This window comes from Rana temporaria, chromosome 11 (genome assembly GCF_905171775.1).
Source record: "Rana temporaria chromosome 11, aRanTem1.1, whole genome shotgun sequence".
NCBI classification, from domain to species: Eukaryota; Metazoa; Chordata; class Amphibia; order Anura; family Ranidae; genus Rana; species Rana temporaria.
The window spans coordinates 6,709,014-6,724,050 of record NC_053499.1 but is presented as its reverse complement, the minus strand read 5'-3'; the positions used below and the strand labels follow the sequence as shown (position 1 = coordinate 6,724,050).

Below are 15,037 nucleotides of genomic sequence, written 5' to 3'. Positions count from 1 at the left end.
CGGCAAGTGGTACAGTAAAGGGTGCATTACAGACGGCAAGTGGTACAGTAAAGGGTGCATTACACTCGGCAAGAGGTTCAGTACACACTGCAACGAAAACATCCTCTAAAGTTTATTTTTATTTATTTTTTTTAACCCTTTCCCACGCTACTAAAAGTGCATTTTTTGCCTGTTTCCTCATTGAAGAGCTTTCCAATCACTGCCTGTCCTGACATAGTGAGGGAAAATTGCCACAATATATACATTTTTACAGAAGCTGCAACCCTCCCCTATCTAGTACGAAATATAACATTTGGCTAGTGTTTTTGTTTTTTAAAGCTGAAGTTCAATCTGCCTATGTTTTTTGTCTTTGTTTCAAATTTTAAGCGGCACTAAAACCCTCCTATCCCTTTTCAGCCAAGGAAGCTGCCATCTTAGTATCTGTTTTGATCTGTAAATTCCATGGTGGGAGTGTAACTGTTTTTGAAACCATTAAATTGATGGGTTTAGTTCCGCTTTTAAGCTTTGGAATGCAAATGGATGGCTGGGGTTTTTGTTTGTCAGCGTAGCAGTGGTGCCACCTCTTCACCTAAGATCTCTTTAATGCCGTTTTAATCTGACCTGCGTGGAAACATCAGCCACTAAGCCATCTGAATGTGCTTCTAATATTGGGGACAATACTGATATCTTAGCGATATTAACAAATTGCTCCTCCGCGAATGCCACTTCTCCTTACTGCTGTCATTAACTAAAAATGGCCATTGTTGGTGTGAGTGGAAGGAATGTTTCCACACTGTTGGTGTGAGTGGAAGGAATGGGTACCTCCTTGTTGGTGTCAGTGGGAGGAATAGGGCCCAAAGGGCCAGATGAAGGCAAGCAAAGGGCCGCAGTTAGACCATTGCTCTGACAACCCTTAGTTTTGGAAAATCTAATTGGCAGCTGCCAAGTTGTGGCAAACCGTATGAAGGCGCATAGCGTTGGAATGGAACTTTTTAAAGTGTCTCAAGCTAAAACCTTGTATTTTCAGGTCCTTTTTCCATGGATAGAAGGTGACAAATACCAGATTTGGTAGAAATAGAAGGGGAAAATTAGTACACCTTTTTTTCCAACAAGAGGCTGTTGGGTGTCCAAGGTGGGAAGTTTTGGGAAACCTCCCTAGTGGCCATGCACACAAAAATCTGAGAGGGCTTTAGCCGCTACCCGTTTTTAGCTTTTAGATGTACTTTGGAAAGGTAAAGTATATCTAACAACCCTTCATGGTTGGAAAAACCAAGAACACCTTGAACTCCCCTACCCACCTTCTTCAGGTTATAAAATTTACAACCAAATTATAGGTGCACTTTACCTACAATAAACTGAAATACTGTCAATGCAAACCCAAGACCACACTGGACCCTTTAAATGTAAATTTTGGTGGCAGAAAAATAGCTTCCTTCCTCATTTTTTCTCCGCTGCGAAAGGCAATAGAAATCCTTTAAATTGGCACCAAGCGACAGAACGGCCTGGTAAATGGGTACAGGGGGAACTGAAAAGCTTTTATTTCCTTGAAAGATTACTGGCTCGCAGTACTGTGCAGATTAACATGAGTGTGATATGGCCACAATGTATTTTAATATCCTGTTCTCCTTCCCTTCCAGGTTTCTCTCTGTCCGGCGTCCAGGCTTCGGCTTGGATCACCCAGCCGCAATCATTGAGCCCAGCAGTTGGAGCGGCAGCGAAAGTCCTGCCGAGGACATCGAAAGGATGAGCGACTCCAATGATAAACCTATGGACAATGACGCGGAGGGCGTCTGGAGCCCGGATATAGAGCAGAGCTTTCAAGAAGCCTTAGCCATCTACCCACCGTGTGGGAGGAGGAAAATTATATTATCCGACGAGGGCAAAATGTATGGTAAGTCTTGCCAGCAACGGTCTCTGTCGTGTTACACATGGGTTGAGCAAACCATTGATGAATGAAAGTGGAGAAATGCATATTCTGAGCAGACCTTCCTTTCTAGCCACGTTTAATGTGTACCTGTCAGCAAGGCTTCACTGTTAATTCTTTCCTTATTTTATTTCCCAATTTTAGCCACTTTGGACATTTGTGGCCTAATTTTGGCAAGAAACCTGTAGGGCAGCTTTTCTCAACCAGGGTTCCTCCAGAGGTTGCTAGGGGTTCCTTGACCAGGGAGCAATTTCACTTCGAACATTTTAAATACGGACAACAATTATTGTTTTAGATATCTGTAAAGGGGAAATGTTCCCAATGACCACAAATGGAAGGAGCATTCTCCCTAGTGACCATCATGCTAATGTACGTTGTTCTGTAGATAAAGCAATTATTGGCATGGGATCCTTGAGACCGAGGTTATTACAAGGGTTCCTCCACCTTGCAGTTGAGAGAGGCCGCTATAGGGTAAAGGAGGTGCATGAGCAGTCAAGATGTACTACAGTTTAAGAAACATGAAACCATCTCCTTTCTCATGTTGGGTGGTCCAAACAAGAGCTGTCCACATGTTCCTTCCAATAGCTCAACTTATGTCATTGCCAAAAGGGTCGAGGGATGCAGCTTATAAGGCCATCCTCATTATTTCTTCCTTATTTTATTTCCCAATTTTGTCAACTTTGGACATTTGTGGCTTAATTTGGCAAGAAACCTGTAGGGCAGCTTTTCTCAACCAGGGTACCGTGGGACTCTAGGGTTCCTCCAGAGGTTGCTTGGGGTTCCTTGACCAGTGAGCAATTTTTTCACTTCTTAGAAAATGAAAATACTGACAACAATTATTGTTTTAGATATCTGTAAAGGGGAAATGTTCCCAATGACCACAAATGGAAGGAGCATTCTCCCTAGTTACCATCATGCTAATGTACGTTGTTCTGTAGAAATTATTGGCATGGATTCCTTGAGACCGAGGTTATTACAAGGGTTCCTCCACCTTGCAGTTGAGAGAGGCCACTATAGGGCAAAGGAGGTGCATGAGCAGTCAAGATGTACTACAGTTTAAGAACCTTGAAACCATCTCCTTTCTCATGTTGGGTGGTAGGTGGTCCAAACAAGAGCCGTCCACATGCTACTTCCAATAGCTCAACTTGGTATTGTCATTGCCAAAAGGGTCAAGGGATGCAGCTTATAAGGTCATCCTCATGCAATGGCGCCTATGGCGGCAACACAATATCTAAATATGGCTCTGGCCATCAGGGTAGGCTCTGGATCACTTCCTTAATTGCATGGTAGGTCACAAACTTGGATCAAACTTGGATCAAGTAGTGAAGCCAGGATAAGCATGGTAACCACATGGCTTTGTCCTTCAAATGCTTTGTTATGATTAAGCACTTAATAGTGCGAAACGCGTTAACAGCTTCTTTGCGCGGTTTGTCTTGCCTATGAAGAAATAAAGGATTTTCACTTCGATCAAGTCCAACAGCGGTGTGCCGCCATAATCTTTTCCTTTTGGCATACACAGTGGTGAGTCGGGGCGAGCACCCGCATGGGACTTGGTAAGTAGACTCGCCTAAGCGGTTTATATTTTTGGCTGGATCCTTTTAAATGCAAGTCGACAGTGGCCACTTCTGTATTGACAGGTTCTCTTTAAACCCTACATATGAATATTATCCATTGCTCTCCTTTCCAATTCATAATGGAAACCCAGGAGTCATTGTTCTAGAAGGCCTCTTGGTCTAAACAAACTTTTCAATCCTAATCCCAGTGGCGGGGCTGTTTTTGTTATGCGTGAATGCTTATCGGATTTCCTCTTTAAATGAATGATAATGTTGTTGTTGTTTTTTTTTTTTTTTCTTTTGTTCCTTGCAAGGTGTGCGACGCCCGTTCTGCTCTGATTCAGCAGGAAATCTGTTTGCAGATCCCCATTCTCATTGGACTGGACAGGTCCATGTGAAATAAGCCCCTAGAGCCTGTCATTAAACCCTACCCTTTATGCAGACCTTGGGACAGTAAGCCAGTTACAGGAGCAAGGAGGATGAAAAGTGACTTCCGGGTATCGCAGCTCACGGCACGCTCTGTGCGCGCCTGCGCCCGATGTCTACCGTGCCGGTATTTTCAGCAAATATTTCTTGCACCTACAGGTAAGCCTTAATATAGGCTTACCTGTAGGTTAAAGTGGTTGTAATGGGTTTACAACCACTTTAAGGCTCTGTTTCCACTATTGTAACCCCAAAGCCGCGTGATTTCGCCAGATTTTTTTTTGCAGCGATTTTTAATGAGACTTGAAGCAATGCCTGTGTATTCATGGGGTCCTGAACCTCAAGTCGCATGAAAGTGGGACCAAAGTAGTGCAGGGACTACTTTGAAGTTACACAGATATGAGCGGTACTCGTTGGAAATCAAGGGGTACGACGTGTCATGCGACTTTGCAGTCCCAAGTCGCATGAAAAGTCGCACAAGTGGAAACCGAGCCTAAAACAAGCTGGACTGATGTTTGCTCTACCTTAATTTTTTATTTTATTTTTGGGGGGATAACACGCACATAGAACCACGGGATGCCCGTCGCCCCTAAAGAAGCTCCTGTATTTCTTTTGGAGCGAAGGGTGTCTTGCGATTCCGCTTGCGCGTTTTTACCGCGATTGTCGCCCGATGAATAGTGGGAAAAATCACGCAGTGTTTGGGGTGCAAATAAAATCAACGGGCAGTGCGCCAGGAATGCACGGACGTCCCGCGATTTGCCGCTATTGCGAATTGCTGACTCCAGAGCTGACAGGGGGAGAAATTTTTTTTGTACATACCATAAATAAATAAGACATCCCCTGAAAATAAGCCCTAGTGTGTTTTGTTTTTTTTGTACCGTGTTTCCCCGAAAATAAGACACCGTCTTATATTTATTTTTCCTCCAGAAATCACACTATGGCTTATTTTCGGGGGACGTCTTATTTTTTTTACCGGCAAGTATGGTACAACAGTATGGAGCCGACCTTACCGTATTTATGGGGCTGCCGACACCTCTCCGGTCACTTAGAGATACCGTGGAGCAGATAAGAAGGGCTGCACGACTTCTTTACAGCTCCTGAGCTCCGCACCAGTACAGTACGCCTATCACGTCTTGTTTTCCCACCCGCGCCGCTACGCATACGACACGCCATCGCTACGTCTTATTTTCGGGGATTCGACACGCCATCGCTACGTCTTATTTTCGGGGGGATGTCTTATATTTCGATCTTGCATCGAAATCCCGCTACGGCTTATTTTTGGAGTACGTCTTATTTTCGGGGAAACAAGGTAGCCAGAATTAATATAAGACCCTGTCTTATTTTCGGAGAAACACGGTAGCTCAGTGAGGAGAGCTTTGAGAGCTGATTGGAGGGAAGGAACACCTCCCTCCCCTTTTACACAGCACACAGGAACAAAGCTGAGGCTTTCAATCACCGGCTGTGTGCCAAAGGTCCCTCCCCTGTCACCTTTTTATCTCTTGGTGTCAGGAAAACTTGTCAGAAGTGATTCATGCAGAGGAAGGACGCAGCAGACAGAAATTATACTTGGTGTTCTGAATAGAGACAAGTACACACTGTAGAGCAGTGTTTCTCAACTCCAGTCCTCGAGGCGCCCCAACAGGTCAGGTTTTCAGGCTTTCCATCATTTTGCACAGGTGATTTGATCAGTTTCACTGCCTTGGTAATTACCACAGCCTTTTCATCTGGGGGAAATCCTGAAAACATGACCTGTTGGGGCGCCTTGAGGACTGGAGTTGAGAAACACTGCTGTAGAGGAATAGGCTTTGTTCTTATTTCATGTCTGAGGTTTACAATCACTTTAAGGCACATCTATGTTCCCTGATGCAGTGTAATGATCGTTTTTGTTTATTTTCAGTTACAGTTTTGTAGTGAAAATGATCGTTTTGTAATAAGCGGCGACACGTCAGCGCTTGCCTCTAACGATCGAGGTGCTCGCAATGTGCTGAACCCGCCTCTGACATGCGGTGACTTTCATGTCATTGGAAGACTGGCACCTGACCATTGTGTAACAGGAATTATAAATAGGCAACCTAGTTTCTCTGTTTTCATGCTGTGGGTGGATCCGAATTGAATCATGTCAAGCAAGTTCACTTCTTACTGACCCGGATTTCGTTTCTCCCTGGAATTATAGGGCGGGTTAAACTTGATTCTCTCTTTTTATGCTTTGCTTCCTTATAGAGTTCCTGTATAATTTATACGCGTTGCGCAACTTTTAGAACACCATCCTAATCCAAAAAAAATCATTAAGTTGAAGAATCAATAGCACAATGGCGGGTGCTGCTCGAATTTTTTTTTTGGGGGGGGGGGGTGCAAACAAACTGAAAAATTCTGGAAAAAATAATCAATTGCAGCCTCGCTGTGCCCATCAAATGCCACCACTGTGAACCCCCCCCCCGCACGCCCGCTTGCCGTCAGCCTGACGCTTGCCCTGTCTCGGTGGGGCAGCGGTTGACGGCGACAAGCGGAGTCCTACATGCGTCTCCTGCCATCCTCTCCTCCTGATAGGCATCCAATAGTGGCGCCTGTTGTTTTAGCCAATCAGGTGACAGACCCGAGCACCTGATTTGGTGGAGAAGGCAGTTCAGTGTTAGGAAAGCAAATGTTCATTCGCCTTTCTAACACACACATGAACTGCAGTTCGCCTATTGTGAAGCCTATTAGAGCCTGTGGCTTTGATCAGGTGCTTCAAAAACTTCCTCCGCCACTGTAATTCCGGTGCCCAAAAAGGGTCCGGCGGGTCTGAATAGGAGGTGGCAGCGGCGGCCAAGGATAGATTCATGCTATTGGTCATATAGGGGGGTGGCTGGAGAGAGGGGGCGGGGCCTGTGTACCCTTATCGGATGCATGTGGGTGTCATTTTTGACACCCACATGACAATGGATGCACAAATAGGGTCAGTAGTCAGCGGATCCCACCATCTGCTGCGCCTGCTACGTAGACTCAAAGTATCGGTACTTAAACTCGGTCCTAAAAAAGTGGTATCGGGACAGCCCTAGTACACACAATCTGAAAATCGTACAATTCTTCCTCGGACGATCGTTTTCGTCCGATATTCGGATTGTGCGTACGGGCTTTTGGCCATCTTGGACTACAGATGACCCGTGGGCCTCATTTGAAGTCCCCCCTGACCAAACTCCTTTTCTGTCCAAATTTGGGATGGAGGCCAATGTGTTATGGTGCCTTGGACCACATCATTCTTTTCCGTGTTGGCTGCAGGTTGGACACCCCTTGCCAGAGGCGGCTCTAGGCTTTCTGAGGTCTTAGGCAAAACTTGACATGGGGCCCCACTCACTTCCATAATGGGAAAAATAATTCAAGGACAAGAGCCTCTTCCCCACAACCCTGGCCGGTGGTTTTTGGGGTCTGCGGGCAGGGGGCTTATCAGAATCTGGAAGCCCCCTTTAACAAGGCGGCCCCCAGATCCTGCTCTTTAATAACTAAGGGGCGGGGGCCACCTGGTGTGAGGTCACCTGGTGAACCCGCCCCCTTGTGACGTCATTGACTGAGGGCATGCTGGGTCATTGATGTCACAAGGGGTGGTGTCACCGATATTCACTGGATGTTAGGGACGCTGGGCTCTTAAAGCTGCCTGAGCACAGCAGCGTTAAGTTCCCCTGTCCCTCAAAACTGGAGTAATGCATTGGGTAAGTTAGGAGGCTGTGAGGCCTTAGACGACCGCCTAATTTGCCTAATTAAAGAGCCGCCTCTGCCCCTTGCAATAAACCTTTTGGGGAACCAAATGTCAAAAATAAAATGATTGAAACCTTAAAAAAAAAAAAAACAATTTTGAAGAGTCGTCGGCTTTGGCCATTTTAAAGTTTTGGCTGCAGTTGGGAGCTGGTCGGTAACGTTGGAAGAGACCAAGATATGACCAGCTCATCGGTCTGCTCCAGATTAGACAAAGGAGCCAGATACAAGTCCAAAGGAGATCGAAGATTTGCAGTCCAGGGACCTCGCCTGTGGAATGCACTACCAACCACCATACGACTGGAGTCGGACCACTTGGCCTTCAGGAGAAAGATTAAAACCCATCTCTTCTGAGGTCAAGGGGTTCCTTACCCATGACATGGATACAGCGCCCAGAGGCGATTCAGTTTGCATGTGTTGCACTTTAAAAGTCTCTCTCTCTCTCTTAATGTAAAAGAATAATAAACAATATAACGTAAAAGAGTAATAAACCATTTAATGTAAAAGAGTAATAAACCATTTAATGTAAAAGAGTAATAAACCATATACCAATAACAGATGTGATTCCGGAGCTACTAAACTGTATAATTGAGGCCAACGGCCAATGACTGATTTGGGTTGAATTATCGGCCTGGTCAATTTTTATTCCTCTCGGAGCTCGGATCCTAGCCGGAACAGCACGCTGTCCATAAACCGCCCCTCCTGTACGCCGCTCATTCTGCCTCTCTTGCAGATGACTCGATTTTTCGGCGCGCGTGTAGTTTTTAGTTCCTAAGTAAGTAACTGTAGGAGCCTGCAGAGAAAACGAGCGCACAGTGTAGAGGGGAAAGCAGATGGTACTGCGGCTGCCACCAGCTGTGCTCCAACCCCCCCCCCCCCCCCCCCCAGTGCTGGCTGGATGATGTAATGGAAAGACGGATCCCCCTCCTCCTCCTCTTTGGTGTGCAAGGCTCTTCCAGGCTGTCAGTGTGGACTGGAGGCAGCAGCAGCAGCAATCCTCTAGGCTTTTAGTTTGCAGCTGTCATGTGACCTCAGCAGCCAAATGGAACATAATGTCTGGAAAAAAAAATAAAAAAAAATATATAGACTTGGGCTGATGCTACTCAGCTGCTGTTGGCAGAAAGTTCGTAGGCCCTGCTTGGATTGCCGGGGTCTGGAGATTAACTGATCTCTTCTCTTCCACATTTTGATTTGCAATTAAATTGGAGAGAGTTGGGCTGCCTACCGCACAATGCCCGTTTCTGGTATCGCTTTTGAAATTTGCCGCTTACTCAAAGCTTGCCTCTTGTTTTAAAAAAAATAAATAAAAAGAGGGAGTTTACAACATAAAAAAAATAATAAAATTAAATGATACCATTTGCAAACACAAATCAAAAAATTGTAAAAAAAGGAGGGAGTTTACAACATAATAAATAAAATAAAGGGATGGAGTTTACAACATAAAAAAATAATAATAATAATAAAGGGCCAGATTCACAGAAAAAGTACGCCGGAGTATCTGCTGATACTCCGGCGTACTTTCAAATTTGCCGCGTCGTATCGTTATTTGTAATTCACAAACAAAGATACGACGGCTTTTGGCTAAGGTCCGACAGGCGTACGGCTTCGTACGCCTTTGGATCTTAGGATGCAATACTTCGTCGACCGCTGGGTGGAGTTCGCGTCGTTTTCCGCGTCGGGTATGCAAATTAGCTGATTACGGCGATCCACGAAGGTACGCGCGTTCGTCGCATTCTCTTACGTCGTCGCTAGTCGGTTTTTCCCCTCGCAAACATAAGCCTGCTTTTTCATGGCTTACATTTAGACCAGCCATGTTAAAGTATGGCCGTCGTTCCCGCGTCGAATTTCAAATTTTTTTTTTTGCGTAAGACGTCCGGGAATACGAAAGTACGTTACGCACGTCGCCGTTCAAAAAAGACGTCGGGGTGCCGTAATTTCGCGCAAAGCACGGCGGGAAATTTCCTATAGGAGCATGTGCAGAACGTTCGGCGCTGGAACGCGCCTAATTTAAATGGTACACGCCCCATTTGAATTAGGCGGGCTTGCGCCGGACGTCTTTACGCTACGCCGCCGCAAGTTTACAGGCAAGTGCTTTGTGAATCAAACACTTACGCCGAAAACTTGCGGCGGCGTAACGTAAAAAGGGGATACGTTACGTCGCCGTAATTATTCGTGAATCTGGCCTAAAATGTTTAAAAGATAAATGAAAAAAAGAGGGATTTTTACATCATAAAAATTAAAAAATAAAATAATAAATTGTTTTAAAATGTATAAAAAAAAATTATTAAAACATTTTATTCTTTTATTTTTATGATGTAAAATCCCTCCTTTTTTCATTTATCTTTTAAACATTTTATTATTTTAAACTCCATCCCTTTTATTTTATTTTTTATGTTGTAAACTCCCTCCTTTTTTGCAATCTTTTTTGATTTGTGTTTGCAAATGGTATAATTTCATGGCATGTCAGGAAAAAGAAAATGAGTTTGCAATGCGTCTAAGGTTTAAGCGGCAATTCGTAGCATCCAATCAGAAGTGTGTTTTTTTGTTTTTAATTTTTTTTTATTTTTTTTTAATGGGGGCTGAACTTGTCTGCTGAACAGCATAAAGTCTGTTCATGGGCCAGAGCTCAACTAGTTTTGTCAAATTCGCACAAGTTACTGAAATTTGCACAAGCCAGGGCTTGTTCAGAGTCCTCCAGGACACCTGTTGTTGGGGGTCCCTGTGCATTGTAATGCTGCTTTTTCATGCATACATAATTAGTAGATTTTTGGGGGGGGAGGAGGGATAGGTTTCTCCTGTTTTCTGTATCTATATAGGTCACAAATACCTTGGTCAGTTTACATAGGGGAGGCTAGAAACTGTCGGGATCAGCCAATTATTTTTTTAGCTGACACAGCAGAAGCACTGTGCTGTATAACCTGCTTTAACCACTTCCATACCGGGCCTATTCTGGCACTCCTTTTTTACATGTAAAAATCATAATTTTTTTGCTAGAAAATTTACTCTGAACCCCCAAACGTGTTGGTTTTTTTTTTTTTAGCAAACACCCTAGGGAATAAAATGGCAGTCATTGCAACGTTTTATCTCGCGTGGTAATCACGCAACAATTTTTTGAAACAATTTTTTTTTTTCGGGGAAAAATGTTTTATGAATTAAAAGATAACAAAAACAGTTGGCCCAATTTTTTTTGGGATAATGTGAAAGATGATGTTACGCCGAGTAAATAGATACCCAACATGTCACGCTTTAAAATTGGGCACACTCGTGGAATGGCGCCAAACTTTGGTACTTAAAAATCTCCATAGTTTAGAGCAGGGATCTTCAAACTATGGCCCTCCACATGTTGCGGAACTACAAATCCCATCAGCGCCTGTGATTCTCTATTATCTGTACAGTTGGAACTATAATATACTATTTAGCCTATTCATCAGGCAAGTTACAAATGTAAGTCCATCATAGCATGATTTATATTACACATGATAATGCAGAAAAAACAGGAAGGGGCTAAAATCTTCCTGGGCTGAAGCGTTTTAATTTTTAGATGGACTAAACCATTGCTATCCAAACTGCGACCCGGGGGCCATATGTGGCCCTTTGCTTGCCCTCATCTGGCCCTTGGGGGACTTATTCCACCAACTGACACCAATGATTGGGCACCATTCCCCCTACTAACCCCATCAATGGGGCACCATTCCCCCTACTAACCCCATCAATGGGGCATTATTCTTCCCATTAATATCAACAATGGGGTACTATTCTTCACATTAGAAACAATGATGGACCACTGATGCCAGGGGCATTATCAATATCTATTCCCATTGTCCACAGTCTGGCCCCCCCTTAAGCCTGAAGAACACTAAACTGGCACTTTGCTTAGAAAGTTTGGAGACCCCTGGACTAAGCCCCCATTCACACCTAGGCGTTTTGTCGCCTGTAGTGTGACGCCGCTGCCGCCAGAGGGATGAAAACACATTGCCCTCCACGCCGAACGCCTGCCGCCTGAAAAAAGGTCCTGGACCTTTTTTTCAGGCGGCGTTCGGCATAGGAGATGGGAACCATCTCCATCTCGGGCACATCTAGGGGCACATCTAGGCGGACAATCGCGGCGTTTTGTCGCCGCAAATCGTGGTACAAAACGCCGCTATTTGTCGCCGCAATTCGCTGGACAAAACGCCGCAAATTTGTCTGCCTAGATGTGAATGGAGCCTAAACGGACAAAATGCACACTCTATTTATGCGTTTTCAAAATTGTAAATCTGGTCTGTAGACTGTGAAGGATTTTGGAGAATCTACAAACCAAACTTTTTGCTTTTCTGGAGAAGTCCAGCTCATCGGGTGGAGTCGTTTTTGTTTTTTTTCCAGAGAAATAATATTTGGCTTATAACCCCACTTCTACACGGATTAATCAATAAGAAAGCCTTTGTTGGGTTGCCAAACAATTGGCCCTTACATTCTGCAAAAGCAAACATCCTACTTGTAATCGGGGCATTCTTCCTCCTCCTTCTCTGGGTTGCTCAAGGCATGAGGTACAACAGGTGCATGGAGTCTGTTCATTGAGTTCCTGTAGACAGATGGATTGGACACGCTGAGTGACTCACCGAAAAAATAAAATATGTTATTTAAACATTGCAGCATTGGGGTTTCTGTAGCATGAACATTATATAGATGATTGAAATATGTTGTTATTATTATTATTCAGGATTTATAAAGCGCCAACAGTTTGCTCATCGCTTTACAACATGAGGGAAGAACAGTTACAATACAATTCAATACAGGAGGAATCGGAGAGGGCCCTGCTCATTGGAGCCTCCCTCCTCCTCCTACTCCTTCTCCCTTCTCCCTTCTACCTCCTTCTCCCTTCTACCTCCTTCTCCCTTCTCCCTTCTCCTTCTCCCTTCTCCTTCTCCCTTCTACCTCCTTCTCCTTCTCCCTTCTACCTCCTTCTCCCTTCCACCTCCTTCTCCCTCCCTCCTTCTCCTCCCTTCTCCCTCCTTCTCCCTTCTACCTCCTTCTCCCTTCTACCTCCTTCTCCCTTCCACCTCCTTCTCCCTTCCACCTCCTTCTCCCTTCCACGTCCTTCTCCTCCCTTCTCCTCCCTTCTCCCTCCTTCTCCCTTCTCCCTTCTACCTCATTCTCCCTTCTACCTCCTTCTCCCTTCTACCTCCTTCTCCCTCCCTCCTGCTCCCTTCTGCTCCCTCCTTCTGCTCGACTCAGCTGCCTGACAAGTCGCGTCCCATTGTAGTCAATAGAACCGTTCTAATAGGAGCGACGCAAGTCGCTCCGACTTAGAAAAAGGATCTTGTACGACTTTGGGGGCGACTTGCATTGACTTCTATACAGAAGTCATTTTGCAAGTCGCCTCTGAAGTCGTCTTCAGGTCACCTTGCCGAGTCGCCCCCCGAAGTCGTGCCGCCACAGTGTGAACCGGCTCTAAAGCTTCTTTTGTTTTTGTTTTTTATAAGAAAAAAAATTATATTTGCCTCCACTGTGCAGCTCATTTTGCACAGAGTGGCCCCCGATCCTCCTCTTTTGGGGGCCCTCGGCGGCTCCTCTCCGCATTGGATAACCCCCCCCCCCTAGGACAAGCGCTCTCCCGAGGGGGTTACCTTGCGGGCGCGCTCCTGAGTCGTACACTCGGCGTCCATAGACGCCAAGTGTATGAGTCGGCCCCCTTGTCATTGGATTTGATTGACAGCTGCAGGAGCCAATGGCTGAGCTGTTATCTATCCAATCAAAGCCGGGACTCCGTGGAGAGAAGGACGAAATTTCGGGGTGCAGGCAAGTAAAACGGGGGGGGGGGGGGCTGGACACTGCAAGGTGTTTTTTTACCTCCATGCACAACCCCTTTAAATAAATCTATTTGCGATGTGATGCACACGCCTCATAAAACTAAGAAAAATGAAACGCCCCTTACCCAAGCCAAATCCTCATTTACGTCTCTCACACTTCCCCTCCCAGACACTGCAGCTTACAATGGCAGGGTTTCGGCAATGGAGACGGTGCTGATGAAGGGGTCCTGCGTGGCTCCGAAATTTGGCTTTTATTTTTCGATACTATGTGACCCTATGGGACCCAATTTTGGAGATCCTGGTGTGCCGGTGACACTTCCTTTCTCATACTTGGCTTCCCGATCGCATTTTCGAAGGAGGCAGAATTCTCCAAATAGTTTGTGCGCCGCATGAAAGCCGTTTATTACCCTGAAATATTCCAGGGATATTGAGCGTTTAAGAAATGTCATTTTCAGTAAGCAAATAGCAGATGCGAGGTATTGCATTGCGTGCTCCGTCATGTGTTATTGTAATCACTGTTCACACATTTTCTATTGTCCTCTGTGTGTCTCTCAGCAACATCGACAAATTGTATCACAGACACCTGATCCAGACCGGCGGTAATTGTATATAGGGCCCAGCAATTGTAAAGTGATATCTCCCCCCCCCCCCCCGACCCCCCCCTTAACCCAAAAAAAATAATAAAAAAAAATCAGACGTGTTTATCATAGCTGGGAAAGAGAAAAAAAAAAAAGACAGGAGTGAAATGCTGAGAACTTAATAATACTAAATATAAAGGTGAAAAGGATTAGAGGTAACCGGAGCCGGGCACAGCCTGTCCACTCCAGAAATCAGAAGGCTCCATTAAGGAGAATGGGGGGCTTTGAAGTTACAGCGGAAAGAGCATTTTCGTGAGGTCTAGAGTTGGGGTGTTTTTTTTTTTTTTTTCTTGTCCTGATGATAACCCTGATAAATTGGCCCTTGCATATTTAGTTTTATAATGGCATGGACCTTTAAATAGAACTTATTACCATCCCCGTCTATTAAGGGCTAGGCTGCCGATATGCAAATTTACTTGAATCCTTTAAGAGTAAGCATGACCCAGATGAAGGCCTGAAGCTCCTTCTATCTCTCCAGATTACATCCCAGCATTAAAAACCTAATTTTGGACAACTCAAGTTATGGCGTAATTTTGGTTTATTTACCTTTTCCAAACTTGATGTTCCTGCTAAACACATCTTCATAGCCCATCCCACCAAGTCCTCGCTAAAAGTCCTGGGTTTCTTCTATGGTGAATGGTGATTTCCTGCCCTGGGGACCGGACACTATTCTCTGCTCAATATCCCTTAGGGCAGTGGGCTCCAAACTGTGTCCCTTTTTGCTTGCCTTTATCCGGCCCTTGAGGCACCATTTGTTCTTCTGACACCAACAAGGGGGGCATAATTTTTGCTACTGACACCAATGATGGAACAATATTCCACTCTGATACCAAAGATGGGCACCCTTGCACATACTGACACCAATGATGTGCCACCATTTCGCCTACTGACGCCAATGATGGGCCACCATTTCCCCCCTACTGACGCCAATATTGGGCCACCATTTCCCCCCTACTGACGCCAATATTGGGCCACCATTTCCCCCCTACTGACGCCAATATT

At 45.1% G+C, this 15,037-nt stretch overlaps 1 protein-coding gene across 3 annotated transcripts in view; it reads left to right on the top strand.

The window, feature by feature from the left end:
* Positions 1–1,633: 1,633 nt before the first annotated feature.
* TEAD1 (TEA domain transcription factor 1) overlaps positions 1,634–15,037 on the top strand; it is a 130,422-nt gene continuing 117,018 nt past the window's right edge. For all 3 annotated transcript variants that reach the window (XM_040327941.1, XM_040327940.1, XM_040327939.1), the window contains exon 1: positions 1,634–1,870. In XM_040327941.1, the coding sequence (XP_040183875.1) occupies positions 1,723–1,870 (148 nt within the window). In that variant the 5' untranslated portion in view covers positions 1,634–1,722. The remainder of the gene's footprint in view (positions 1,871–15,037) is intronic.